At 51.3% G+C, this 26,074-nt stretch overlaps 1 protein-coding gene across 3 annotated transcripts in view; it reads left to right on the plus strand.

Moving 5' to 3' along the window:
- Positions 1 to 25,272, plus strand: part of PER2 (period circadian regulator 2) — a 46,011-nt gene extending 20,739 nt beyond the window's left edge. For all 3 annotated transcript variants that reach the window (XM_050752511.1, XM_050752512.1, XM_050752510.1), the window contains 17 exons: positions 279 to 330; positions 1,085 to 1,227; positions 3,735 to 3,813; positions 6,242 to 6,348; positions 6,950 to 7,103; positions 7,456 to 7,564; positions 8,339 to 8,464; positions 9,249 to 9,333; positions 10,647 to 10,794; positions 10,891 to 11,015; positions 12,198 to 12,362; positions 13,377 to 13,631; positions 15,583 to 16,370; positions 17,508 to 17,670; positions 18,525 to 18,717; positions 20,059 to 20,209; positions 22,792 to 25,272. In XM_050752511.1, the coding sequence (XP_050608468.1) occupies positions 279 to 330; positions 1,085 to 1,227; positions 3,735 to 3,813; positions 6,242 to 6,348; positions 6,950 to 7,103; positions 7,456 to 7,564; positions 8,339 to 8,464; positions 9,249 to 9,333; positions 10,647 to 10,794; positions 10,891 to 11,015; positions 12,198 to 12,362; positions 13,377 to 13,631; positions 15,583 to 16,370; positions 17,508 to 17,670; positions 18,525 to 18,717; positions 20,059 to 20,209; positions 22,792 to 22,941 (2,993 nt within the window). In that variant the 3' untranslated portion in view covers positions 22,942 to 25,272. The remainder of the gene's footprint in view (positions 1 to 278; positions 331 to 1,084; positions 1,228 to 3,734; positions 3,814 to 6,241; positions 6,349 to 6,949; positions 7,104 to 7,455; positions 7,565 to 8,338; positions 8,465 to 9,248; positions 9,334 to 10,646; positions 10,795 to 10,890; positions 11,016 to 12,197; positions 12,363 to 13,376; positions 13,632 to 15,582; positions 16,371 to 17,507; positions 17,671 to 18,524; positions 18,718 to 20,058; positions 20,210 to 22,791) is intronic.
- Positions 25,273 to 26,074: the final 802 nt, after the last annotated feature.

Here is a 26,074-nt window from a genome sequence, read left to right on the forward strand (position 1 = left end):
AAAAAAAAAAAAAAAAAAAAAAAAATGTAAGCCTCCTGGTGCTAAAATTTTAGTGCTGCATAGTTTGGAATGCACCACACTCATGAAGTGTATGTAATTTTAGTCAAAAATGTAATAGAAGGTTTCTTACATAAAGGATTTAGTTTGTGCTTCCATAAATTTTCAGTTTTCACCTTGGCTCTTGCTTGATTCCGCTGCTCCTCTTTTGTTTGTGAGAAATGAGGAACAGTGTATTTAGTTGTTGATTTGGATGAATGACTGTGGGCTCTCTCTTCTAGATTCTTTTACTCAAGAATGCATGGAGGAGAAATCTTTCTTTTGCCGTGTCAGGTAAACCTTGTTCCCAGTTTTCTTAAATTAGAAAACCATACAAACATTTCACCCCAGTGCCGCTCCGCTTGAGGCTGGGGGGCATGAGCCCTGCCTGCAGGGACCCAGCACGCCTGTTTCTGAAGTCTACCAGAAAACACAGTCAGTTGCATTTTAAATGTGTACAGGTTGCTAAGAACACGGCCAGCAGGGGAGTGATTTAACCTGCCCCTCATGGAAAATGGTGGCCAGGGGACCCTGTACTTTCTCTTTGTCTCCTGCGAAGGCCTGTACCCAGGGTCAACAGAGTTTCTGAAAGCACTGCATCTTTTGGTTGTCTGTGCCTTTTTCTAGGGAGAGACCCACAGCTTTCCCCACAAGGGTCTTGGTCCAAACCAGGGTGACTGATTGAGCATCCAGCCGCACTGTCGGGGGTGGCCCTGAACCAGACCCTGGCACCCTCATGAGTCAGGGCCGAGGTCCTGGAGGGAGCAGCACACCTTTCCGGTCTGCTTTACCCACCCAGAGTGCAGGCTGCTTCAGAGAAGGGCTGTGGAGCGTTCCCACTGGTGGGGGTATTGACTCTAATTTGCCCTTCAGTGTGATGAGACTGAGGGAGGGACTGAAGCGGGCAGGGGAGCAGGCCCAGCTCCTCAGGCAGAGCAGAGGTACACATCACCTGCAGCGTGGCATGGGGCCCAGGTGAGGAGGGAACAGAACAGGGGACTGTTCCTGTGTCACAGTTCCAAACTTTGAGCATGGCCCTTCTCCACAGTGTCGGGAAAAGCCACGAGAACGAAATCCGCTACCACCCCTTCCGCATGACGCCCTACCTGGTCAAGGTGCGGGAGCAACAAGGTGCTGAGAGTCAGCTTTGCTGCCTTCTGCTGGCAGAGAGAGTGCACTCGGGTTATGAAGGTAACAGCCAAGCCCAGGGCGAGGGCAGATGTTGTCTCTGGCTCCCCCTCAGTTACTCTTGTGGTTCAGACATGATATCTATACAATGGACTCCCAGCTGCAGTTCCCCACCCTTGGCTTCTGCACCTCACCTCGGTTCGGGCAGGGTCTCCATCTTTCTGGAGACTCAGCACACCCTGCTTGTCATCCAGCCCTCCCCATGGAAGATCACGGCATCTGGGTGCCAGCTTCTCTCACCCCTGTGCACACCAGTGCTGTGGCCCTTCTCCCCTTTCCCTGGCTGCTCTGCCTTTTGTCCACAAAGTGGGAATAGCCCCGACAGGTCTGGGGCCCCACACCCCTCCCATCCTCATCCCCTGCCCCATACCTCAGCCTCTTGGGCCCCTCTGAAGGGCACTGATGTCGCTGCCTGCTCCAGAACCCCAAACAGTTCCTCAGGCCCCAAGAAATGAAGTGCTGGGCATCCCTCCCTCCCCACCTTGACCTATCCTAAATTTTCCTGGAATTTCCCTTCCTCCCAGACAGTCATGCACGGACATGACTCTCCAGGTGAGTCAGCCTCCATACAAGGCTTGCTGTGCCTCTGTACGCCCAGCATTCTGGACCCCGGTCTCTGCTCCTGCTGCCACCTCACTCGCAGAGTGCAGTCATCAGGCCAACTCGCCTCACTATGACCCTCTTGGTCCCATTAGCTCTTCTGGCTACCTCACCTCCAAAATAATATCTGGGTTCTTCTCTTGAAGCGCAGAGGGTACAAGGCATTGCGCCACCTTTATGGGTCCTTCCTGTGGTCCCTCTTAAGATCCTGCTTTGTGGCATCTTGGTCCTTGTATTGGCCGAAATCCCTGGCCAGGAACTGGAGGTGCTCACCATGGCTGCTGAGCAGGTCACATGATCTTCAGATTCTCTGAAGGCAGGTGCATCCTGCAGCTGCTGAACCCGGGGAGTCCAGCTGAGTCGGTGCTGCGCTGTGCTCACCACCTTCTCTGTGGTGAATGGCAGCTTTTTTTTTTTTTTTGAGGTGGAGTCTCGCTCTGTCGCCCAGGCTGGAGTGCAGTGATGCTATCTCGGCTCACCGCAACCTCCGCCTCCCAGGTTCTAGCAATTCTCCTGCCTCAGCCTCCCAAGTACCTGGGACTACAGGTGGATGCTGCCATACCCAACTAATTTTTTTTTTAATATTTTAGTAGAGACGGGATTTCACCATGTTGCCCAGGCTGATCTCAAACTCCTGAGCTCAGGCAATCCACCTGTCTTGGCCTTCCAAAGTGCTGGGATTACATTTGTGAGCCACTGCGCCAGGCCAAGTTGACAGCCTTTAAAAAAAGCACTTCTTAAAAGTGATAGAAATATTTTAAGTATGTGACTTTCTCCACAATGTTTGATGTGTTCCTGCATGTATTACAGAATGTTCTTTTCCAAATAGTAAGGTTTAGAAAGGGTACTTAGGGTTCAACAAGTTATTCCCCCAAATTACCAGAGTCTCCTTCAAGAAGGAAAAATGTTGAAATTTTGAATGTTTTGTCCATGAATTGAGGAAAATTTTGGATATATGACTCCCTTTATGCGAATTACTCTATCACCTTTGTCCACCTTTGTCTAGTTTCTAAACTGTGAAGCTCTCCAGTACAATGGCATTTGCTAAGAAATCTGAATCCAGACCAGGTGCAGTGGCTCATACCTGTAGTCTGTAGTCTGGCACTTTGGGAGGCTAAGGTGGGAGGATCTTTTGAGCCTGGGCATTTGAGACCATCCTGGGCAACATAATGAGACCCTGTCTCATTAAAAAAAAAAAAGAAGAAGAAATTTGAATCCAAGTATGTAACTCACTTTTCTAAAAGTAATTCGTCAGATCACTCTAGTTTCATCTTAAACATCATAAAGATGGGGCCGGGCGTGGTGGCTCACACCTGTAATCCCAGCACTTTGGGAGGCCGAGGCGGGCAGATCATGAGGTCAGGAGATTGAGACCATCCTGGCTAACACGGTGAAACCCCACCTCAACTAAAAATACAAAAAATTAGCCGGGCATGGTGGCACGCGCCTGTAGTCCCAACTACTGGGGAAGCTGAGGCAGGAGAATCGCTTGAACCCGGGAGGCAGAGGTTGCAATGAGCCGAGATCGTGCCACTGCACTCCAGCCTGGGCAATGAAGCAAGACTCTGTCTCAAAAAAAAAAAAAAAAAAAAAAATCATAAAGATGGACTTCCAGCTTTATTTTGCTGAGAGTAGTGTTTACGTGGTCCGTGTGGTTTTGTTAACATGGCAGTTTCAATTTACTAGACTAAAACTAGCATTCTGTAGAAGCTGAGAAGGCTGGCCGGTGATCCCACAGCCAGCGTAGGGTTCTCAGTGTGGCAGGCTCTGTTGTTCAGAGTCCATGGTTTAATTTTTTTCTTTAGCTGCTCATTACTCTGAATCTACAGGGTGTTTTCTGGTAGTTTTAATATAACATTCAATATGTATTTCTTAGGATCACTAACGTGTGCAATATTCTATTCTTTCAGCCCCTAGAATACCTCCTGAGAAGAGAATTTTTACAACCACCCATACACCAAATTGTTTGTTCCAGGATGTGGATGAAAGGTATGTGGTCTTGACCCACCCCCTTTTTCATGTTTTTGATATAAAAGCTATTTAGCTAAAACCAAGACTGCATATTGGTTTTATAATTACGTGATAATGGACAAAAACTTATATACAGGCAATTAAATAGCTATGGAATTACACTGAAAACTTTCTAAGATATGCACATGGTATAATTGAGGCTTTCTGGAGAGCTGGTGATTGTTCTAATTGAGCCTGTCTTAATTCTCCCATGTAAACCCATTCAGAGTAGACGATGGTCCAGACAGAGGTGGTGTTGCCTGGGACCAGTGTCAGGGTGGAAGCTGGAGATGCCATTGGCTGGATCCCAGCAGAAGTCCATCTTCCAGCCTGTGTGCTCGAGGCTTCTCCAGGGGACAGGATATTCTCCATGCCTCAGAGCCCCATTCAGGTCCCTCTTTCTGGGTCTCCCCCGATCCTAGTGAGATTTGAGGGCACCCATGTTCTGAGTGGCTTCTGCCACCACCGTGTATCTTCTCCCAGCTCCTCCACAAATTCATGAAGACTCCGAAAACACTTGGGCCGGCTGGGTGCGGTGGCTCACACTTATAATCCTAGCACTCCGAGAAGCTGAGATAGGAGGGTCGCTTGAGGCCAGGAGTTTGAAACCAGCCTGTTGGAAACCAGGAGTTCAAAACATAGCAAGACCCTGTCTCTGCATAAAAATAAAAATAAAAATTAGCTGGGTGTGGTGGTGTGCACCTGTAGTTCCAGCTACTGAGAGGCTGAGGCAGGGGGATCACTTGAGCCTAGGAGTTCAAGGCTACTGTGTTGCACCACTGCACTCCAGCCTGGGTCACAGCAAAAGACACTGTCTCCAAAAACAAAAAAGAAAGAAAGAAATGTGTGGGCCACTGGCAGTAGTCACGGAAAAGTGACCTCGGAAGATAGCACAGGAAGTGGACCAAGAAGCACCGGCGTGCTGGGTTCCTAAAATGAGCCAGGTCATCTCCTGGAAGCTGGAGGATCAAGGCTTCTCCCTCCTCTACTCTTGGCCCAGGGACACAGGCCCCCACCTTTGGAGTTGGGGCCACACAGCCTTCTGGGGAGGCTCTGTGGGTAAAAAGGGATCCGTCACTTCCAGCTCCAGGTGGCTCAGGCGTGTCCGCAGGGCTGCCTGGGGCAGAGCCAGTTTGCAGATGCAGGCTTCTGGATACCACCCTGCCCTGCAGAACCAGGATCTTGGAGGACAGGGCCTGGGGCCATATATGTAAAGCAGCCTCGGGAGACTTTTCCTTCAGAGATCTGAGACTGTCTGTAACCCACTCCCGTGCCAACTTGGTGTCCAGCTCAGCCCTGTGCAGGGAGGTTGGCAGACAGGTGCACCTGGCGTGATGGGCCACAGCCTGCAAGCTCCCCTTGATGAAGCCTTGTGTGCGGCCTGGCTCATAGAGCCCAAGGCCACCCAGAGCAGGTGGCCAGGGCTCCCCCTCCCCTCCCCTCCTTCTTTTCACCCTCTACCCCCTTTCTTCTCCCTCCTCTTCCTCCTCCCCTCTGTTTCCTTCCTGTTCCCCCGCTCCTCTCCTCTTCCTTCCTCTTCGTCCTTCAGCAAGGCCTTGATGGGGCCGATGCCAGGAACATTTTGTATATCCTGTCCAAAGGAAAACATGAGGCCTGAAGAGAGAGCCTCAGACAAGGAGGAAATCAAAGAATAACGCCAGGCCCTTGAGAAAGTTCTGCACCATGGTCTAAAGATTGACAGGGAAAACCTTCCCTCAAGCAGCAGAGTTTGCGGAAACATGGGTTTGGATGCAACAAGTGTGAAGAGGCAGCTCGGGAGAAGAAATGGTCGGCGGAGCCGGCAGAGGGCGCTGGACACAAACAGAAGCAGAAGGTGCTGCTGAAGTTCAGCTCCGTCCTGCAAGGGAGCAAAGCCACAGCTCCGGGAGGAGGCATGAGCACACAGGGCAGAGGCCCAGCCAGCCACCGAGACTCCAGAGAAGCCACAGTAAACCAACTGGATGCTGAGGCCAAAGTCACATGAGACCAGGCTGGAAAAGAAGCACATACAAAGGGTTTGCCGAGGTCCAGGCAAAACTTGTTAATCAAAAATCCATGCCAGGCCCCGTGTGGCCAAACTAATGAATGACACAGAAAAAGAAAAAGATGCCAGAAGGAAGAAAACAAAAGCATGATCATGACTTACCTTTTGGGAGGTGAAACGCAGAGCTGAAGCACTCAGGCTCCAGCAGAGGGAGCCTCCTTCGGCGTCCTGGACACTGGACCTTCGTTTGCTATTGATTGGAAGTCTAACTGGTTCTGTTAGTCCAACTTCCACATTTTGACCTCCGGGGGTGGGGAGTGGGATTTGGAGTGTATCTTCTCTTTCCAGGGAATAAGATGGTTCTTAGTGACAGTCTCCTCTGCTGTTTGGACGCCGATCCTAGCATGTCTGCTTGCCTTCCAGGGCGGTCCCTCTCCTGGGCTACCTACCTCAGGACCTGATTGAGACCCCAGTGCTCGTGCAGCTCCACCCTAGTGACAGGCCCTTGATGCTGGCCATCCACAAAAAGAGTAGGTCCCCTTTTCACGGTACATCCTAAAGTGTTTGGCGGAAGTTCGTGTGCCCTTGGGGCTTCTTCTTGGGACCAGTCTAGCTCTGACAGGTCAGATCAGCTAAGGACAAGCAGGTGGTAGACGCTCGCCTCGCCACCTCACTCCTGGCACTGCAGTGCCCAGTGGAGTCAAGAGAGAGGGGTAAACTCATGTGAGTTCCTTTGTGGCCAATTGTTTCTCAGTCCGTGGCCTGAGTCCGTGGCATCTCATGTTTACTGTTGGCTTCAGTGGTGCATGGGAGGAGGGGAGACCAATTCATCTGTGGCTCGGAAGGTTCTGACCAGGCCAGGGGAGTGCAGTGCATGTCCTCATCAAGCCCAGCCCTCATAGACGCAAGTGACACTCTAGCAGAGGTGAAACATGGGATGAAACAGCTTCTGCTGGAAACAGCCTCCTGGTTGTAATCTACAGCAGAAATGGGAGGCTGAAAGCAGTGGCTTTGAAGAAGTGTTCATACCCCTAACGTTTGGAAATGATCCTGGGCCTGAGTGAATCTTGACTTGTCTCTGTCTACTGTTTGCTCCCCTGTTCCCCTGAATGCTGGCTTTTGCTCTCCTAGTCCTGCAGTCGGGCGGGCAGCCTTTCGACTACTCTCCCATTCGGTTTCGCACCCGGAACGGGGAGTACATCACGCTGGATACCAGCTGGTCCAGCTTCATCAACCCATGGAGCAGGAAAATCTCCTTCATCATTGGGAGGCACAAAGTCAGGGTGTGAGTGCTCCAAGGGCCCGAGGTGGCTCAGGGGTCTCGGGCGGGGGTCTTGGGCTGTCCTTACCTCCCAGCAACAGATGGTATAGGGAGGGGCTGAGAGGCCAAGACCGAAACCTCGCCTCCTGCCACCAATCTGGAGCCCCAGGCTGGTAGGCAGGGGTGACCTGTCCTCTGCCCCAGGTGGGAGGGACCTCATTCAGGCCGAGTAGGGAGTGGGCAGGCAGCAGCCTGGGGGGCTACAGGGGAGAGGCAGAGGGCCCACCCAGGCAGGCAGCATGTAGTGGCTATACAGTCACGCCAGAGAGGTCCTCCTGTGGGGCCCCATCTAACAAGATGAATTAAAACCACGCAGGGGCCCTTTGAATGAGGATGTGTTTGCAGCCCACCCTTGCACAGAGGAGAAGGCCCTGCACCCCAGTGTTCAGGAGCTCACGGAGCAGATCCACCGGCTCCTGCTGCAGGTGCGTGTGGTGCCTGCATGCCCTCCTCCCAGGTAGCAGCCTGAGAGCCCCCTGCAGAGGACATAGGCTCTGCACCCTGGTCCTGGCATACCCACTCAGACAACTTCATCTGTCATTCTCTGAACATCCCTCAGGGGACAGTTTGGGCATAGACTGTGCTAGTCTGAGACAGTCCACAGTACCCTTGGCTCTCTCCAGCCTTGCATTCAACATTGTCTGAACCGCAGCCCTGAGTGAGCGGCTGAAGGACATGTGCAGACCCCGTGCTCTGACACAGGCTGCATAGTCCCAGAGTGACCTCTCAGTGGTGTGGGGGCTCATTCTAATCCAGAGCAGTGGGACTTAGGGACGGGACATTGTACTCAAGGTCCCTTAAAAAATCAGGCCCATCGCAGTCAACCCCACGCCTGAGAAGGTGTCTGCCTCTCAGTTCCTGGAGGCTGTGGAGTGAAGCTGTCATCGCATCTTGTTTGTTTTAAACCCCTCCACAGAGGTGCGGCTGGCTGCAGCTCTGCGTTGATGAGTGGGTTGGACACATTCCTTTGGTGCCGTCTTCTCAGTGACTGCATGTCTGGGTCGGGGCACCGCCGCTGGAGGCCGGGAGTCAACCTCTGGAGCTGACCCTGGGGTTCAAACCCCAGCTCCCCTGGTCTTTGTCATGTAGCCTTAGGCAGGTCACCATCCTCTCTGTGAAACAGGGTGTGTTGGCAGGGGGCCACATGTGTAACTCAGCAGCCCTGGCTGTGTCTGTAGCACTGTCTGCTGTCTCCCCAGCCCGTCCCCCACAGCGGCTCCAGCGGCTACGGGAGTCTGGGCAGCAACGGGTCCCACGAGCACCTCATGAGCCAGACCTCCTCCAGCGACAGCAACGGCCACGAGGACTCACGCCGGAGGAGAGCCGTACGTCCCCTTCCGTTCTCCCTGTGAAAATGAGTTTGTGGATGTCCCTCCAGAGTTAGAAAGCACACTCAGGACAACCTTTGGCAGTTAGGAGAGGCTTCATCATCGCAGCTGTTTCTGCTTCCTTTCTAAACTTTGTTCACTTGGGACGTTTTAATCTCTTAAGAGTTGAAAAAGCTAGAAACCATAGCTAAGTGTTTGGTTGAAAATTATTTAAAACAGACAAAACAAACAAAAGTGAAGATTTAACTAGGATAGAAAGAAGAAAATGTGGGCTGGGTGCAGTGACTCACGCCTGTAATCCCAGCACTTTGGGAGGCTGAGGCAGGTAGATCACCTGAGGTCAGGAGTTCAAGAATAGCCTGGGCAACATGGTGAAACCCCATCTCTACTAAAAATACAAATGTTAGCCGAGCATGGTGACGGGCCCCTGTAATCCCAGCTACTCGAGAGGCTGAGGCACGAGAATGGCTTGAACCCGTGAGGCAGAGGTTGCAGTGAGACAAGATTGCACCGTTGCACTTTAGCCTGGGTAACAGAGTGAGACTCTGTCTAAGAAAAAAAAAAAGAAGAAGAAAATGTAATGTGCCATTATGCTTTATTTTTATTACTCTTTAGGATCATCAAATAGGTTTTATTTAGCTCTGCACCTGTCAGATTTCTTATTCACAATTTCCTTCTGTGTTGCTGAAATGATTTCAGCCATCCTCTGTTCTCACTTTGGGGGACAAACTGAAGGAGGTCTCCTAGAATGAATAACGTGTTCATTTTGTTTTTCTTCAAGGAAATTTATAAAAATGGTAACAAGACGAAAAATAGAAGTCTTTATTGTCTTGAATCTGGAGAACAAAAGAAAAATTCCGTTACAGGTAAAAAAAAAAAAAATTCAACATTTCCTTACTGAAACTGGAGTATGGCCATGTGAGAAGAGGGAAGCTGGGTTGAGTGCTGACTCTGGCTGGCAGGGAGTCTACCTTGTAGCCGTGCTACTCCCTCTTCTGTGTTCAGCACAGTCTTCAGCTTCCAAGAGGCGAGAGCAGCCCAGTTCTCTGCACTCAGCCAGTGCGAGCGCTGATGTCCACACTGGGCGCCTGACGCCCTGCAGGCCTGGCGGGGTGTGGCTAGGTGTGCAGGCCTGGGGAGCTGTGGCCAGGTGTGCCTTCCTGCACCCTGGCCTGCCCGCTGGGTGTGCCTGGGCCACTCGTTCTTGCTGTACAGAGTGGCTGTGTGGCTGTGTGTTTACACTTGCACACCCTTCACTCACACACACACACAGACAACTGCCAACAGCCTGCCCAGCATCCACATACACTCCAACCAAACCTGTCTGAAGTGGAGAGTACCACCCAGGGGCTGCCAGCCCACCCCCACTGCCGCAGCCCTTTCCTCATCACGGCACCATACTTCCCAGGCAGCTTCATGCTGTCATGCGTGGGTTCAGGTTCATGCTGCTCCTCTGTCCCGCGTGCATTTCTCACACAGCATGCACATAGACACGTGTGTGCACACATGCATGCATCCCAGTCCCCTCACCTGGTGGGCCCTTGCTCATTCTCTGTGCTCAGGCCAAAGTCTCCTGTGGAGAACACTCTGGCCAGACACCGCTAGGACTTTTGGCCTTGGGGATGTGTTGGTGGACATGCGGCCTCCTGGGCTCTGTGCTGGGTGTTGGGGACACATTAATGAGCTGGACACAGCTCTTTGCTTGAGGGCCCCTAGGGGACAGGCACGTGATGAATGTTGTGGGGGCAAGAGTCGAATCCACAGCACAGTGAGGAGGCAGTTGCCATCATAATTGTTACTAGCAGGGATCACCTTGAAAACTGGCCTGGCCCAGGAGGAGCGTAAAGTACATGGGCTCTCGCCCTGAAAGTTTAAGAGTTCAAGTGAGAACTGGTGTCTCCCACTGCTGAGTCCCTGACCCCTGGGGACAGCCTAGACCCCAGAGAGAAGCAGACACCAGGCTGGGCAGCAGCTCCCTCCTAGGTCTCTCTATGGACGGCACTGTGGTGCTCGTGCCCACAGGGCTGCCAGATGCCAGGCTGTCCCCAGGCTTCCATACCCATGAAGCAGATTCTGAGCCCCCAGCCCTGTCTTCAGGTAGAACGAAAATGCTTTCTAAATACACAGCGTTTTCTTTGGGAGAAAAATTAATGAAAGAACAATTTTGCCATTCCTTCAGAAATGCAAACTAATCCCTCAGCTGAGATGAAAGCTGTCCCTGCCGTGGAAAAGGACAGCCTGGGGGCCAGCTTCCCCGAGGAGTTGGCCTGCAAGGACCAGCCCACCTGCTCCTACCAGCAGATCAGCTGCTTGGACAGCGTCATCAGGTACACCAGCACTTCCAGCCGAGTCTCCACCATCTCACGCACCTTCCCACCTCTCGTGTTGTGTGGCCTCACCCGGGGTTCATGCCCTTCACACAGGTACTTGGAGAGCTGCAATGAGGCTGCCACCCTGAAGAGGAAATGCGAGTTCCCAGCAAACGTCCCAACGCTAAGGTCCAGTGATAAGCGGAAGGCCACAGTCAGCCCAGGGCCACATGCCAGAGGTATCTAACCTGTTCAGAGCCATGCACACGTGGAATAATGTAATAGTCTCTGGAGAGACTAGATGTCCCTGTGGCTTCTGTGGACACAGTGTGGGGGTGGTAGGCTCTTCTTCACATGATGAAAGTAGTTCAAAAGTCAGCACCCTTCTTAGGAGCTAGAAGCAAAGATGGTTCTGTCAGAGCCGTGGCATTGAGAACAGGAACCCAGTGGGGCTGCTGGAGGCCTGGGGCTGTCCCCTGACCCCCCTCATGCAGCCACACTGGTCTCAAGTTGTCAGTCTAGAGCAGGCCTTCTTTCCAGTGTGTCTCAGAGGGGCCCTTGTCCCTGAATGTTAACATGCCCCAGAAATCACATTAAATCCCAGGCTGCTTAAACGCTGTCGGTATTGCTGATGTTCGCCACCAGGTTTAGAAACGGTACCCCAGCTGGGCGCGGTGGCTCACGCCTATAATCCCAGCACTTTGGGAGGCCGAGGTGGGTGGATCACTTGAGGTCAGGAGTTTGAGACCAGCCTGGCCAACATGGTGAAACCACATCTCTACTAAAAATATAAAAATTAGCCGGGCATCATGGCACATGCCTGTAATCCCAGCTATTTGGGAGGCTGAGGCAGGAGAATCTCTTGAACCTGGCAGGCAGAGGTTGCAGCCAAGATTGCACCACTGCACTCCAGCCTGGGTGACAGAGCGAGACTCCATCTCAAAAAAGAAGAAAGAAAAAGAGAGAGAGAGAGAGAGAGAGAGAAGGAAGGGAAGGAAGGGAAGGGAAGGAAAGGAAGGAAAGGAAAGAAAGAGTATCCCAGATTATGGTTGGCTCCTGACTGTCGGAAAAGCCCCCGCCCACAGGCGTGCAAGAAAGGCTGCCTGGCTGCAGGCAAGAGCCCCTCACCGAGTGTTCCCTGCAGCTGCCAAGCTGCTGCGCCTGCCCTCAGAGGACTCAGGATTTAAGTGTGTAACTGCTCCCGTTTCGGAACTTGCTCTTCTCCACTATTCTCCTGTGAATAAACACTGGGGACAAATCATCCCATGCCCGGGCCAGAGCATCTGTGGGATGAGATGGGATGGGATGGGTTGTGTGCACCCTGGTGTGGAAGCTGTATGGGCACTCGGGTGTCAGTTCCTCATCTGCACAGTGCATCGTAATGGCATGCTTGTGTTTGTTCCCCCCTTCCTCTCATGAAGAGGCAGAACCGCCCTCCAGGGTGAACAGCCACACGGGAGTCAGCACGCACCTGACCTCGCTGGCACTGCCGGGCAAGGCAGAGAGTGTGGCATCGCTCACCAGCCAGTGCAGCTACAGCAGCACCATTGTCCATGTGGGAGACAAGAAGCCGCAGCCGGAATTAGGTACATCCATGGGCTCTTGGATCAGAGAGAAGTCTGATTTTTAAACATGAAAACAAGAAGTTTGCCATCTTAAATTTTTCTTTCTCTAAGTGCAGAAGAACCCCACCATAGCCCATTGGGGGCATTTCAGGAAATCCAGTTGTGTAAAATGCAGGGTGGAGTGTGGCCAGCCAGGGCCCAGGCAGCAACCTGTCCTGGTCCCTGTTGCCCTGTGGTGCTCTCCGGTGACAGTTGTCTGTTCTGGCATCAGTGCGGGAGGGTCAATTGTGGTGCAAGATCTTATCCCCTTTAATTGGTGCGGAGAGAGCACTGGGAGCGAGGCCCCACCTCCCTCTTCCCTGGGCGGGCCTTGGGGGTCTTTCCTCTGCCCAGCAGAAGGTGCAACCATTAGCCCTCTCTGTTTGTGGGAGGAACCAGTACAGGTGGTAAATAGATTTACAATGGGTGCATTGGTGGCTGAGTGTTCTTGTTTTTTAGAATATTAGGATTAAAATGAATCCTGAATTTGTTCTTTACTAGGTAGAGGGAGATGATGAGGAAAAAGTATATGTCCAAGATCCGGTCCCCAAGCCTTCCCTTTCAGGATGGTCAGTGGCCCTGCCTGTCCCCTATCCTGTCTGCCTCATGGGCCCACAGGGTCCCAACTGTCACCAAGCCTGGTCCCAAACCCAGTAAGATTCAGCACATTGACCCAAGTTTCTGGTGTTCTGAAAGCTAAGGACAGCCCAGGGATATCTTCAACAGCAGAGTTGAGCCCAAGGGTCCCCACGTTTCAGTTTGTTCAGCCCCCAGGTTCCTGAGCACTTGGCTGTCAGGGCTTTCCTGCCCTGCTTCTTGCCTTTTGCCATGAATTTTCTCGGAAAGCTAAATGAAAACATTGTGAGTTTCATTCTCATGCCACAGGCATGGTGAAGTCACTTTATAGGTGAATGATTTGTCTTGTTCATGAATGTAGTGTGGCCTTAAAACAAACAGGGCATGTGTGGACTGGAGCCCTGGGTTCTTGTGTTACAGAGATGGTGGAAGATGCTGTGAGTGGGCCAGAATCCCTGGACTGCCTGGTGGGCCCTGCCCTGGCCTGTGGTCTCAGCCAAGAGAAGGAGCCCTTCAAGAAGCTGGGCCTCACCAAGGAGGTGCTCGCTGCACACACACAGAAGGAGGAGCAGAGCTTCCTGCAGAAGTTCAAAGAAATAAGAAAACTCAGTATTTTCCAGTCCCATTGCCATTACTACTTACAAGAAAGATCCAAGGGGCAGCCAAGTGAACGAAGTAAGTGATACCCAAATTAAAAGTGGGTTTTAAAAAATTTTATTCCTGTTGGTACTGAGTCCAGTGCTGGTTTCAAAATGTGAAATGTGTCCAGTTTCAGAAGCATTAACATGTAAGACAGCTGTTGGAACTTCCCTGGCAACGCCATCTATTTCTGTAGAACTTCCCACCAGGGGAGTGCTCTCAGGATGTCAGCTCGCATTCCCTGGGGAATAGTCCCAGGCTAGTGCCCGGGGAGGGCAGAGCCATGGCAGGGCAGTGCTGCCATGTCCACGTTTCTTGCGTGAGTAACCATGTGGGCAGGGGCCTCACCTGGATGGGACCTCCAGAGAATCAGCTAATTCAACCTCAAGATAATGGGCATGTGGTGCTGGGCACATGAGGAAGGAGGGGCGTACCATTCATGGCGCCCTTCTCCCCAGGAGATGCACCGTCCTGACGGGGCCAGCCTCAGGCCTGGGCTTCGGACTCCATAGTCGGGCAGAGTCCATGGTCATGCTGTGGGAAGCCGCTCTGTAGGCCAGGTGCCACTTCGGGGGTCGAAGGTCAAGGGATGAAGTAAAATAGATGAGCTTCTTTACCCCTTTCCTGGCTCAGGAATCTGGCTCCTGATCCCCCAGTTCCTTCCCATACCCCCAGACAGGGCCTGCGCTTGTTAGAGATGCTGCCTCTTCCATTCCCCCTGGGACACTGGCGCAGGGATCAGAGCCAGTGAGCCCAGGAAGCCACTCACCACAGGGAACCAGCTCCCCCGGGTCTCTGGGCAGACACACAAAAGGAAATGTGTAAGAAACTAAGCCTACAGCTGCCTTAAGGATTTTGTCTTCTCCACTCTTTCCTTTCTCTCCCTCTTCCCCAGATTCAAGAGTTACGACCAGCCCATAGAGAACCTCTGTAGAAATTAGAAAAAGGTGCCTTCCATGGCCCTGAGAAGACCCACCCCATGGGACCAGCCTAGTACCGAGTTCCCGCTCTTGCTTGCCCCCTAGACAACTCCGTAGCCTTATGCAGTGCACGGTCTACAGAGCTGTATAGGGCAGCCCTACCAGACCCATACATGATATCCCAGGAACCCAGTGCTTTAGCCACTGTTCCCACCAGGGGACGGATTTCTTGGGGAAGGACACCAGATAGACTGAATTGCAAAACCTCCATTTACATAGCAGTTTGCGTTGGACTAGCCTATTTGCTTTCAGCACATCCCAAAGGCATGGGACCGCCTTGGCACAGCTGACAGATGTCCCGCACACCTGCTGCAAGAGTTCAGTCACTCTGCATGATGTGAGAGGAAACCGAGAGTTCCCTGGATCCCCCTCCCACTCCTCAGGGAGGCCATGGGGACATACCCACAGTCCCTCCTTTACCAGTTGAGTCCCTCCATCATCCTGAAGAAAGCCTTACTCCACAGCACTTGTCATTACAGAAGAAGAATGTGGTTGCCAGGCAGTGTCTCCTCTGATCTTGCTCAGGCTGTTTGTCAGGTGAAAGAGGAAGCTGTTTAAGGAACAGTAGTGATAGTGCTTATAAATTGAAAACTAGAGGAGGTCGGTGGCTCCTACCTTTCAGATTTCACAAACCATTTCTTTCCCGTAAATACTGGGGAACAGCAGAGACATGACAGCTTTTTAGTGTATTGATTTAACAAAAAGAACTTTTTTTTACCACTTACTATATTAGCATTTCATAAAAGAAAGGACATTAATACCAGAAGAAAATAAGGAATGTGATCCTGCAATTAAGAGTTTGTCTTTTAAGTTGATTCAATTTAGTTTTATGGAAAAACCTGATGTTTTGCCCTGATTTTTCTCACTTCACTGAGGGTCCGGGAAAACTGCTTGGTGGACCAGGTGGGCCCTGGGTCAGCATTTGGAAACCCAGGACTGTTGGACAAAGAGTGTCTTCAAATTTGGAGTTAAAGTTTTAACTCCAAATGTTTATTTTTCTGCATTAGCTGCCCCTGGACTAAGAAATACTTCCGGAATAGATTCACCTTGGAGAAAACCAGGAAAGAACAGAAAACTGAAGTCCAAGCGGGTCAAACCTCGAGACTCATCTGAGAGCACCGGATCTGGGGGGCCCTTGCCCGCCCGGCCCCCACTCGTGGGCTTGAACGCCACAGCCTGGTCACCCTCGGACACGTCCCAGTCCAGCTGCCCGGCCGTGCCCTTTCCTGCCCCAGTGCCAGCTTATTCCCTGCCGGTGTTTCCAGCGCCAGGGACTGTGGCGGCAACCCCCGCACCTCCCCATGCCAGTTTCGCAGTGCCTGCGGTGCCCGTGGACCTCCAGCACCAGTTTGCAGTCCAGCCCCCACCTTTCCCTGCCCCTTTGGCCCCTGTCATGGCATTCATGCTACCTGGTTATTCCTTCCCCTCGGGGACCCCAAACCTGCCCCAGGCCTTCTTCCCCAGTCAGCCTCAATTTCCGAGCCACCCCACAATCACATCCGAGATGGCCTCTGCCTTACAGCCCGAGTTCCCCAGCCGGACCTCGATCCCCAGACAGCCATGCGCTTGTCCAGGCACCCGGGCCACCCCACCATCGGCCATGGGTAGAGCCTCCCCACCACTATTCCAGTCCCGCAGCAGCTCGCCCCTGCAGCTCAACCTGCTGCAGCTGGAGGAAGCCCCTGAGGGTGGCACTGGGGCCATGGGGACCACAGGGGCCACAGAGACAGCAGTTGTGGGGGCGGACTGCAAACCTGGCACTTCTCGGGACCAGCAACCGAAGGCACCTCTGACCGTAAGGATTTTCTGATGCTCTTTCCCCAAAGTAGGCAGCAAACAGCACACCTGGCAGGCCGGCCGCACATCCTCAGTTCAGACATGGGGGTTACACGATTGAGGGTTCCACCAAACCCTGTAGGTTTTGCCATGAATGTGTGTGCCAGAAATTCATGCTTCCCAGTTAATCCTATCAGAGTAGATTATTCGAAGCCTTTTATTGTCTTGGAATCTGAATGAAGGAGGAGAGATTGTGGCAAATACAGAGTCCAGAAAGCAGCATGTGACTTGACAGTATTTATGGGCTTCGAATTTTTAAATGACACTTCAAAGATAAAGCACGGTCAGTTTAAATACCAGAGCTAGGGCTCCTCGGGGCGTGGCACCAGAGCCTGACTCAGGTGGCCCCGGTGGAGGCAAAGACGAAGGAGGACACAGCCCTAAAATCAGCGGGACCTCAGTTTCCATCCTCCACAGGCATAGTCACACTGTGTGGGATTCTTAACCAGTTAATGAAATGGCAGTTGTATTTGCAGTTAAACACTTGTGTTTCTGAATGAGCTCAAGTGTGTGGGAACGCCAGCAGCAGTGCAGTCCGTAGGCCTCAGGCGATTCCCTGCCTTGGCCGGAGGACCTAGGGCTCCTGGGTGAGGAAGTGCAAGTGTGTAGATCTGTGGAGCTTCTCCCAGTCCTCCTGCCACCTCCGGGCTCCTGCTTTTGGAGTCCTGGGCCTATAGTCTGGGTGTCCAAGGAGAGGAGAGTCAGGGATGCTCCCCAGGCCAGGCCCCTCCCTCACTCCCAAGGCAGCACCCACACGGGGTGCTGTGAGAGGCGTTCTCCCCGTCCATGTCTGCTGCATGTGAGGAGGGGGCTGTGGCCAAGCAGCAGCCTGAGGCTTTCCCCGCTGGAGCCCAGCTATTACCGTTTTCCGTGTGACTCCCAAAATTAAATGTAATTAGATGGCATCCATAGAGCACCAGTGGAATTTGCACTGTAGGCCTGGTGGTGATGCGTGGTCTGCTCATTAAGCCCTCCCTGGTCGTGAACCTCGTAGCCGCTCCACAGCTCCCCTCCACCCTCGCCCCACTCATGCCCCCCACCCCCACCCTGCTGAATGTGCTGTGTCCTGACTGAGCCCCTATTCCTGTCCCTAAAGCGTGACGAACCCTCAGACACGCAGAATAGTGACGCCCTTTCCACGTCAAGCGGCCTCCTAAACCTCCTGCTGAATGAGGACCTCTGCTCAGCCTCGGGCTCTGCTGCTTCGGAGTCACTGGGCTCTGGCTCACTGGGCTGCGACACCTCCCCGAGTCGGGCAGGTATGTTGGCCCTGGCGGGGTGTTAGGCACTTGGGAGGTTCCCACAGGATGCACTGCTCCAGAATCGCAGGCCAGCCTCTGTGCTCAGGACAGGGATCACTGGCAGTCCCCAAGCAGCTGTCAGAGCCCATGCAGACACCCACACAGACACACACTCCCTGTTCAGCATGGCCAGCCCTAGCTAGTCAGAATTCCACATCCTCCCTATTTGCTTCTGATTTCAGTGCCTGCAGGCCTCACCCTGGCTCCTTGTTGGACCATCCCTCTGACTCCCCAGATAGTGGTTTGCCTTCCTGCGTTAGTTCCCCTTGTGTGAACTGAGGGTGTGAAGCACCTGCAAGCCTCTACCCGTTGGGATCTTTCACATGTGATCTGGAATCTCAGTCACCAAAAATGCACACACACTCCACAAAATTGAAGCTCCCCTACTTCTCTGGAGGGAGCTTTCACCTCGTCCCCCTTTGCAGGCCTGCTGCACAGGTGAGGCTGGCTAGGGAGCGCTCCAGGCCAGCTGCCTCCCCTTGTGGGAAACTGCAGTGCCCTGTGGTCCGCATGAGCGGAGATGGTGAGAGCTTGGGAGAGAAGGTCAAGGCTTGTAACACGCAGCTCCATCTGAGCTGCTCAGGGCTTCACAGGAAAGAATCGCCTGCATGGCACTAGCAGAGATCCTGTTTCCTAATTACCCAGAGCATTCAGGAAGTGGGAAGAGAAGGGGAACGTGCACTGGCACACATACCCAATACCTAAGAAGGGGCTGGGCTCTCTCAAATCATTCTGACTTTGAGGAAGCACATTATGCAAGGTTTAATTTCATATGTCAAGGTTTTGATGCACCATGTTTTTTGTTTTTAAAGGCAGTAGTGACACAAGTCATACCAGCAAATATTTTGGAAGCATTGACTCCTCAGAGAATAATCACAAAGCAAAAATGAACACTGGTATGGAAGAAAGTGAGCATTTCATTAAGTGCGTCCTGCAGGATCCCATCTGGCTGCTGATGGCAGATGCGGACAGCAGCGTCATGATGACGTACCAGCTGCCTTCCCGGTAACCACCCAGCGCTTTCCTAGGCACCTGGGGAGGGATGGGATTCAGGAGTTCCCAGAAACAGCAAGGTCAAGGTCATTCAGATGGGGCAGGACACCCCTCTGAAAGACTGAGATTTAGTTGAGTGCAGCAGAGAAGCAGGCTTCCCTCTGGACAATTCTACCAGGCTAGTACAGGATGGCCATGGCCCTGCAGTGTGGCCAGGGTAAGCCAGGGCCCTGTGGATTCACACCCTGCGGCCTTCGAGGAAGACAGGCTCCCGGTGCTTCCTTCACAGTGCCACACTCAACTTTTACAAAGCATTGGTGCCAGCATCTCTTGCTTTGTTGCCCAGTAACCCTGTGAGGTAAATGGGATGTGTCTGTCTGTCTGTCTGACTTAGAGTTGAAGGAACCAAGTGTCAAGGTAGGTGACCAGCCCAGGGAGCTGGCTGCTCTGCAGTGACCCAGGGGCTCTGCGTCCACATCAGGCTGCCGTAGGGAACTGCATGTGGTCCTCTCCCTTGCGGAGCACCCACTTGGCAGGAGAAGCTGGGAGGAAAGAAAGGAAGGAAAAACGAACCCTGTATAAGTCCGTTTCCACACTGCTGTAAAGAAATACCTGAGATTGGGTAATTTATAAAGGAAAGAGGTTTAGTTAACTCACAGCCCTGCAGGGCCAGGGAAGCCTCAGGAAACTTACAGTCATGGAAGGGAGGAGAAGCAAGCACCTTCTTCACAAAGCTGCAGGAAAAGAGCACAAGCGAAGGAAGAACTGCCAAATACTTATAAAGCCATCAAATCGCATTACAACTCACTGTCACCAGGACAGCGTGGGAGAACCACCCTCATGATCCCACCACCCCTCACCAGGTCCCTCCATCAACACATGGGTATTACAGTTCCACATGAGATTTGGGAGGGGATTCAGAGCCAAACCCTATCAAAGCCCTAAGTCCTCTGGTCAGCTAGTGGATATGGAGGCTCCATCTCCAGGGTAGCTGTAGTCCAGACCAGCACTGGCCAGTGACAGGGGAAGGCCATCCTACTGGCAAGAATCTCCCAGATGAACCATGCCTGTTGTGGAACCAAGCCCCAGGGGACAAGGTTACACCTGCAGATACCCAACTCCCAGGCCTGTTGTAAAATATAGTAAAATTAAATCTTGACCAGAATCATCATTTTCATAGAAAAACTACAGATTCTTTACTAGGGAGATTAAGTTACCTTAAACGGTAATTTTTTTAAAGAAAAGGAAATTTGCATTAAAATCATCTAAAACTACATTATTTATACTGAAAGAATAAAAACAGAAACCCTTAAGACATTTGAAAGCTTACCAGTTTCTAAATATCTTGCGAAGAAATTTAGAAGCAGTTTTGAAGGAGGACAGAGAGAAGCTGAAGCTCCTGCAGAAACTCCAGCCCAGGTTCACGGAGAGTCAGAAGCAGGAGCTGCGCGAGGTCCACCAGTGGATGCAGACGGGTGGCCTGCCCGCAGCCATCGACGTGGCAGTAAGCTCATGGGACTTGATTTCTGATACGGCCCTAAAAGGCTCTGTGATGGGGATTCTCCGTACTATCTTTGCAACTTTTCTATCAATTTAAAACTTGTAAAATTAGGCCGGGCGCGGTGGCTCAAGCCTGTAATCCCAGCACTTTGGGAGGCCGAGGCGGGCGGATCACGAGGTCAGGAGATCAAGACCATCCTGGCTAACACGGTGAAACCCAGTCTCTTCTAAAAATACAAAAAATTAGCCGGGCGTGGTGGCGGCGCCTGTGGTCCCAGCTACTGGGGAGGCTGAGGCAGGAGAATGGTGTGAACACGGGAGGCGGAGCTTGCAGTGAGCTGAGGTCGCGCCACTGCACTCCAGCCTGGGCAACAGAGTGAGACTCTGTCTCAAAAAAAGAAAAAAAAACTTCTAAGATTAAAGGTTTATTTTTTTTAAAGGCACGACAACACTAGGTCTGCTTCAAATAACTTTGTTCCAGTGGCTTTTCAACATTGTTTCTAAAAAGGTTGAAAAATCTAATCTCAGTCACTTGCTGAAATCTGTGTTTTCTTTCTTTCAATTCTGTTTTCGATTTTACAAAAAAACCTCTCCTATCACAAACCGTCAGTGTCCATGGAGAGTGTTAAATAATGGTGGAAAAAACAAGTTCCTGCTGGCATGCTCTCCAGGCATATGTCCTTCCAGTGGCCCCATGGGCACACCAGCCCCACTCTCCTGCTCTCTGCCAACCCCTTGCCCACACACACCATGGAAGCTGCTCTTGTCAAGGTCTCAAGTTCTCCAGCAGCCAAACACAGTGTCACTTCTCAGTCCTCATCCCAGGGACCACTGGCAGCAGTGAGCGGCTCTCTCCAGGGGGCTCTTGCTGCCCTTGGCCTCCAGGCCCTGTGCCCTTCAGGCTGTCCCTCTGACCTCTTGGCCTCCCCACAGGCTCTTCCTCTTCTCTGCACCCTCCGGCTCAGTGTCTGTACCTCTTTCCCCCCCACCCCCCCACACCTTGCAAGCCCTGGAGGCATCCCAGGCTCTACTCTTAGGCCCCAGCTAGTTGGTTGGCAAATTGTCTGGGTTCAACCTTGAAGGTAGATAGAAGCCCATCACTTAGTGCCTCCAGCGTCACCACACAGGTCCAAGCCATGAGGATGCTTCCATGGCATGAGCCCTGCATGTCAGAGTGGCCTCGAAGCTGCACTCACTGCTCCCCATGTCACCTCAGTCAGAATCTGTCCCCCACAGTTCAGATCCCTGCCAGCACTGTGCCACCTCAATCAGAATAAATGGTTGCAAAGTCATACACGTCTGACCACCCATCCACATCTACCTCATCTCCCGTTTCTCCTCTCCTTCCCTCCTCTCCAGTTACACTGGCCCCTTGGCTGTTTCCCGGACTGCCCTGGCAGGCCCCTGCCACAGGATCTTCGCATGTACCCAGCCCTTTGCTTGGAATCCTTTTTCCTCAAAGAGACCTGTGGCTCACCCTGGCTGCCTTAGAGTCTGTTTTCCACCTGCTGCTGCATTAGTAATCCCTTGCTGCATGGCAGATGGCCCAACACTTAGTGACTTCAACAACAAACATGTATTCTCTTGCATGGTCTCTCTGGGTCAGGAATTTGAGAGCGGCTTAGCTGGGTACTGCTAGCTCAGGGTCGTTGCTGATGTTGATGGTAAGATACTGGTGGGGGCTTCTGTCACCTGCCAACTGGAGGACCAGCTTCCAGGAGCCTCACTTGCAGGCCTGTCATGCGCTGCTGGCTCTTGGCAGAGGCCTCAGCTTCTTGCCGTGGGGACCTGTCCGTAGGGCTGCCTGGATGTCCTCACAGCGTGGCAGGTGACTTCCCCAGAGAGAAAAAGAGGAAGCCAAGGTGCCTTTAGGACCTAGAATCAGAAGTCAGATACTCTGTTAGAGGCAAATGCCTGACTCCAGCCAAGGGTTAAGGAGAAAGGAATTAGGCCCCACCTTTTGAGGGAGAAGTGGCAAAGAGTGTGGATGCGTTTCAAAACCATTGTGTCACCTTTTCTGTGGTCTGCTGTGAATGTCCAGTTGAAAATCACAGATGTCCTCCATATACTCTATGCCTCTGGAGCCCCTCTTAGTCATTGTCCCTCTCTGCTACAAAGTGCCAGCTCCTGGGGCAGGGATTTTGGCCTTTGCTGCCGGCTGCCTCCTGGCTGACACCTGGTCACCTGCCCCTTACTCGGTTTGACTTTTTTCTTTCTTTTTTTTTTTTTTTTTTTTTTTTGAGACGGAGTCTCACTCCAGGCTGGAGTGCAGCGGCGCGATCTCCGCTCACTGCAAGGTCTGTGTCCCGGGTTCACGCCATTCTCCTGCCTCAGCCTCCCGAGTAGCTGGGACTACAGGCGCCCGCCACCTCGCCTGGCTAATTTTTTGTATTATTAATAGAGGCGGGGTTTTACCGTTTTAGCCAGGATGGTCTCTATCTCCTGACTTCGTGATCCGCCCGCCTGGGACTCCCAAAGTGCTGGGATTACAGGCATCAGCCACCGCACCCAGCCAGTTTGAATGACTTTTGGAACAACTCAGATCTCAAGTTTGTTACTGATTTCACTTTTTTTTTTTCTTTTAAGGAATGTGTTTACTGTGAAAACAAGGAAAAAGGTAATATTTGCATACCATATGAGGAAGATATTCCTTCTCTGGGACTCAGCGAAGTGTTGGACACCAAAGAAGACGAAAATGGACCCCCCTTGAATCACAGGATGGAAGAGCAGACGTAACCCCTGCCCCCCTCAGCCCGGCAGCCACACAGGTGGTGCTTGGAAGAGACGAAGGATCTTCATGGCTGTTTCCACTGAAATGGACACAAACGCTCATGTTGCTTTTTTTGTTTTAGAAAAAAAAAAAAAAACATAGTTTTCTGAAGGGGTGACTTAAAACTGGAGAGTGGGGAGGGTTTGGAAAGAAATATGTTTTTATATATAAAATATATATGTAGAGTTTTGTGGGATGGGAAGAGACTTTAGCTGTTATTTAACTTGAGAAAGACTAAACGCCTCTTCGTGTCAGGGAAGTTGCCTCAGTGCTCCCAGAAGTCCTGTGACTGTGATGAGACCTCTGTCTGCTGCACCAGTTGGGGACTCTGGCTTCCAGAGCTTTCCCAGGGTGTTTGGATCAGATCAAATTTTGTCCTCTCTTGGGGACTGCTTTTTATCTGAATTATCATTTAGTCAAGGTAGATTTTTTTTTTTTTTTTTTTTTTTTACATACCAAGTGGAGATAGCAGCCTCTCCTAGTTTTCTTTCAAAACGTTTCACATTAAATGGTGTGAAGCATTGTTTGGCAAACCAACAGCTTTGGCTTCTGGTGTGGTCAATATTTCAATCTGACATAGCTTTTGTTTGTAGTGAACAAAGTTGAAACATTTGCTCTGGACTAAAGAAGCCTAGTGGTTTGTGTGGCCAACTCCATCGGATGAATGCACACACAGACCCTCTGCATATTTCTGCATCATTCTTGTCTCCTTTTCAGACCATGATGGCCGATACGGAGATTGAAATATGTCATCAGTCATCTCTTTATGGTGACTTCCCTCTGCAAACCAGGCTGTGACCAACACATGTGGGACCCAGTCCTGTTTGGTCTTCTTCTGTTGGAGCCACCCAGACATCAGCTTCCACCAAGCCCACATCACATCTTCTGGCTGAGAGCAGCCACTGCCACTCAGTCCCACAGCTTGCAACTGCGTCTGTATTTTCAGGGGTGCAGTGAGCTTACCTCTCCCGCTGCACCCTGGGTTGGGTGCCCAGCCCTCATTCTTTTCATGAGCCCGACCTCTCTCGGAGCAGCTTTAGGCCTCTGCCAGTGTCCCCAGCACTTTTAAGTCATTTGGACACTTGGGGAAAAGTGAGGCCAGTCTGCCCAACTTTTTACAAAACCTCAAGTTGCATTGTATATTCCAAAGATGGTTTGGAAAATTTAATATTCATACCTGGTGGGAATTCACAGTTATCACTGAAGAACAGTTGACTTAAAATTGGACCAAGACTATGAGGCTTAAAAGGGACCAGGGTTTTCTTTTTTTCTTTTTCTTTTTTTTTTTTTTTTTGAGATGGAGTTTCTCTTTTGTTGCCCAGGCTGGAGTGCAGTGGCACCATCTCGGCTCACTGCAACCTCTGCCTCCCAGGTTCAAGTGATTCTTCTGCCTCAGCCTCCTGAGTAGCTGGGACTACAGGCGCCCGCCACCACGCCCAGCTAATTTTTTGTATTTTTAGTAGAGACAGGGTTTCGCCATGTTGGCCTGGCTGGTCTCGAACTCCTGACCTCAAGTGATCCACCTCGGCCTCCCAAAGTGCTGGGATTACAGGCGTGAGCCACCACGCCCGACCTGGACCAGGGTTTTCTGTTTTTTGATGGAAGTGAAATCTCTTTGTAATCCACTAGGTTTTCATAGTAAAACCATCTTATGCCTGAATATTAAACCTATTTTTCGTAAACACAAGAACACTTTAATTTTTCGTTAATTTACAAAGTAACATCAGCTGCCTATGCCTACGATAAGGTAGCAGTCTGCATTCTTACGGCAATTAGCTGTTACAAACTGCTTCTTGCCTCTAAAGTCAGATCATGAAGGGATAGGTGTTAATCTAAGGTTACATGTATGTTACTGAAACACAAAACTGCCAAAATCTTACTCTGCTGTTATGAATGTTTACCATCAGCATTATTTTGTTATTTAATATATGCTCATTGATTGTAGCTTCAGCGCGTGCCAAGCAGTTGACTTAATAGGATCATCTTGTGAATTTGTTTACATGATGCCAAGCATCGAGTCATGTTTTCTTTAGTGTGTGTGCTTATACAGGTGTTAAACACTTTTTCTCTATTTTAAACTGAGCCTTCTTTTTAATATATTCCTAAAAAGGATATGTAAATAAGCTCTCAGAGTTTGTGTGATGATTTGTTGAGCCTTGCTGGACAAGTGGTTTGTTCGTGTGCAAACCAAACTTTCTTTACCCAGTGCAATAGATTTGTTTGACTGCTTGTGTCTTTTTATGACCTGTTTGCCTTTTAGAAAATTGGTAAATAAAGCGAGTATATTTTTATTTTTACTTGTATGTATTTTTCACATAGCACAGAAGAAAACCTGAATAGAGATCAAAGATTATTAAAAAAAATTTTTCTTAAGGAACTCCAGAAATTCTGCATTAAAGAATCTTACATCCCAAAGGCTGCCTCGCAGTCAGCTCCCTTATAGCGTTTGATTCTTGCTGGCTCCCTTTCTTCCTGTGTGTGTCACACACACACCCTTCTTCAGGCTGCAGAAATGAACTTTGTGTAATGCAAACCTAATCGTGTTATGACCCACAGTCTTCACTTTCGGTTGGAGGGGTGCAGCTGTCTGGCTCAGCTCCAGAGTACCCCCAGCTCTGCCTCCACGCACCTCTCTCTTCCCTGCATCGCTGCCCTGGGTTACCTGGCCTTTCCAGGCTGGCTGCCTGTCTTCGGGTCATCAAGGCTAGGTAGGGTTAAAGGTGGGGCAGTCAGGAGGCTCCACCAGAAAGGTCACATGTATCCATTGCGAATGATATGGGCAGGGCAGCATAGTCCCCTGACCCCAGCCCTTCTCTCACAGTGATGAATGAAGCCTTGTGAGGTCAAAACTGTGGAAGCCCTAAGAGTTGCTCGCCACCCCTCCCACTCTTCAAACCATGACCCTGGGGGTGGAAACAGAGAACTGAATGGATCCTGAACCCAAGGCCCCGCCTCTAAGAAGCTCCCTGAGCTGAAGGGAGGGGCTCTCCTCTGTCTGCCAGCCTGGCTTCCTAACTCCAAGTGCTGATGGGATAAAAGGCAAAGTCCTCCTAGCAAGCACAGAGGCCTCTGCAAACTGCCCTAAATAGCCAAATATGG

The sequence above is a fragment of the Macaca thibetana genome, chromosome 12, assembly GCF_024542745.1.
Source record: "Macaca thibetana thibetana isolate TM-01 chromosome 12, ASM2454274v1, whole genome shotgun sequence".
Classification (NCBI taxonomy): Eukaryota; Metazoa; Chordata; class Mammalia; order Primates; family Cercopithecidae; genus Macaca; species Macaca thibetana.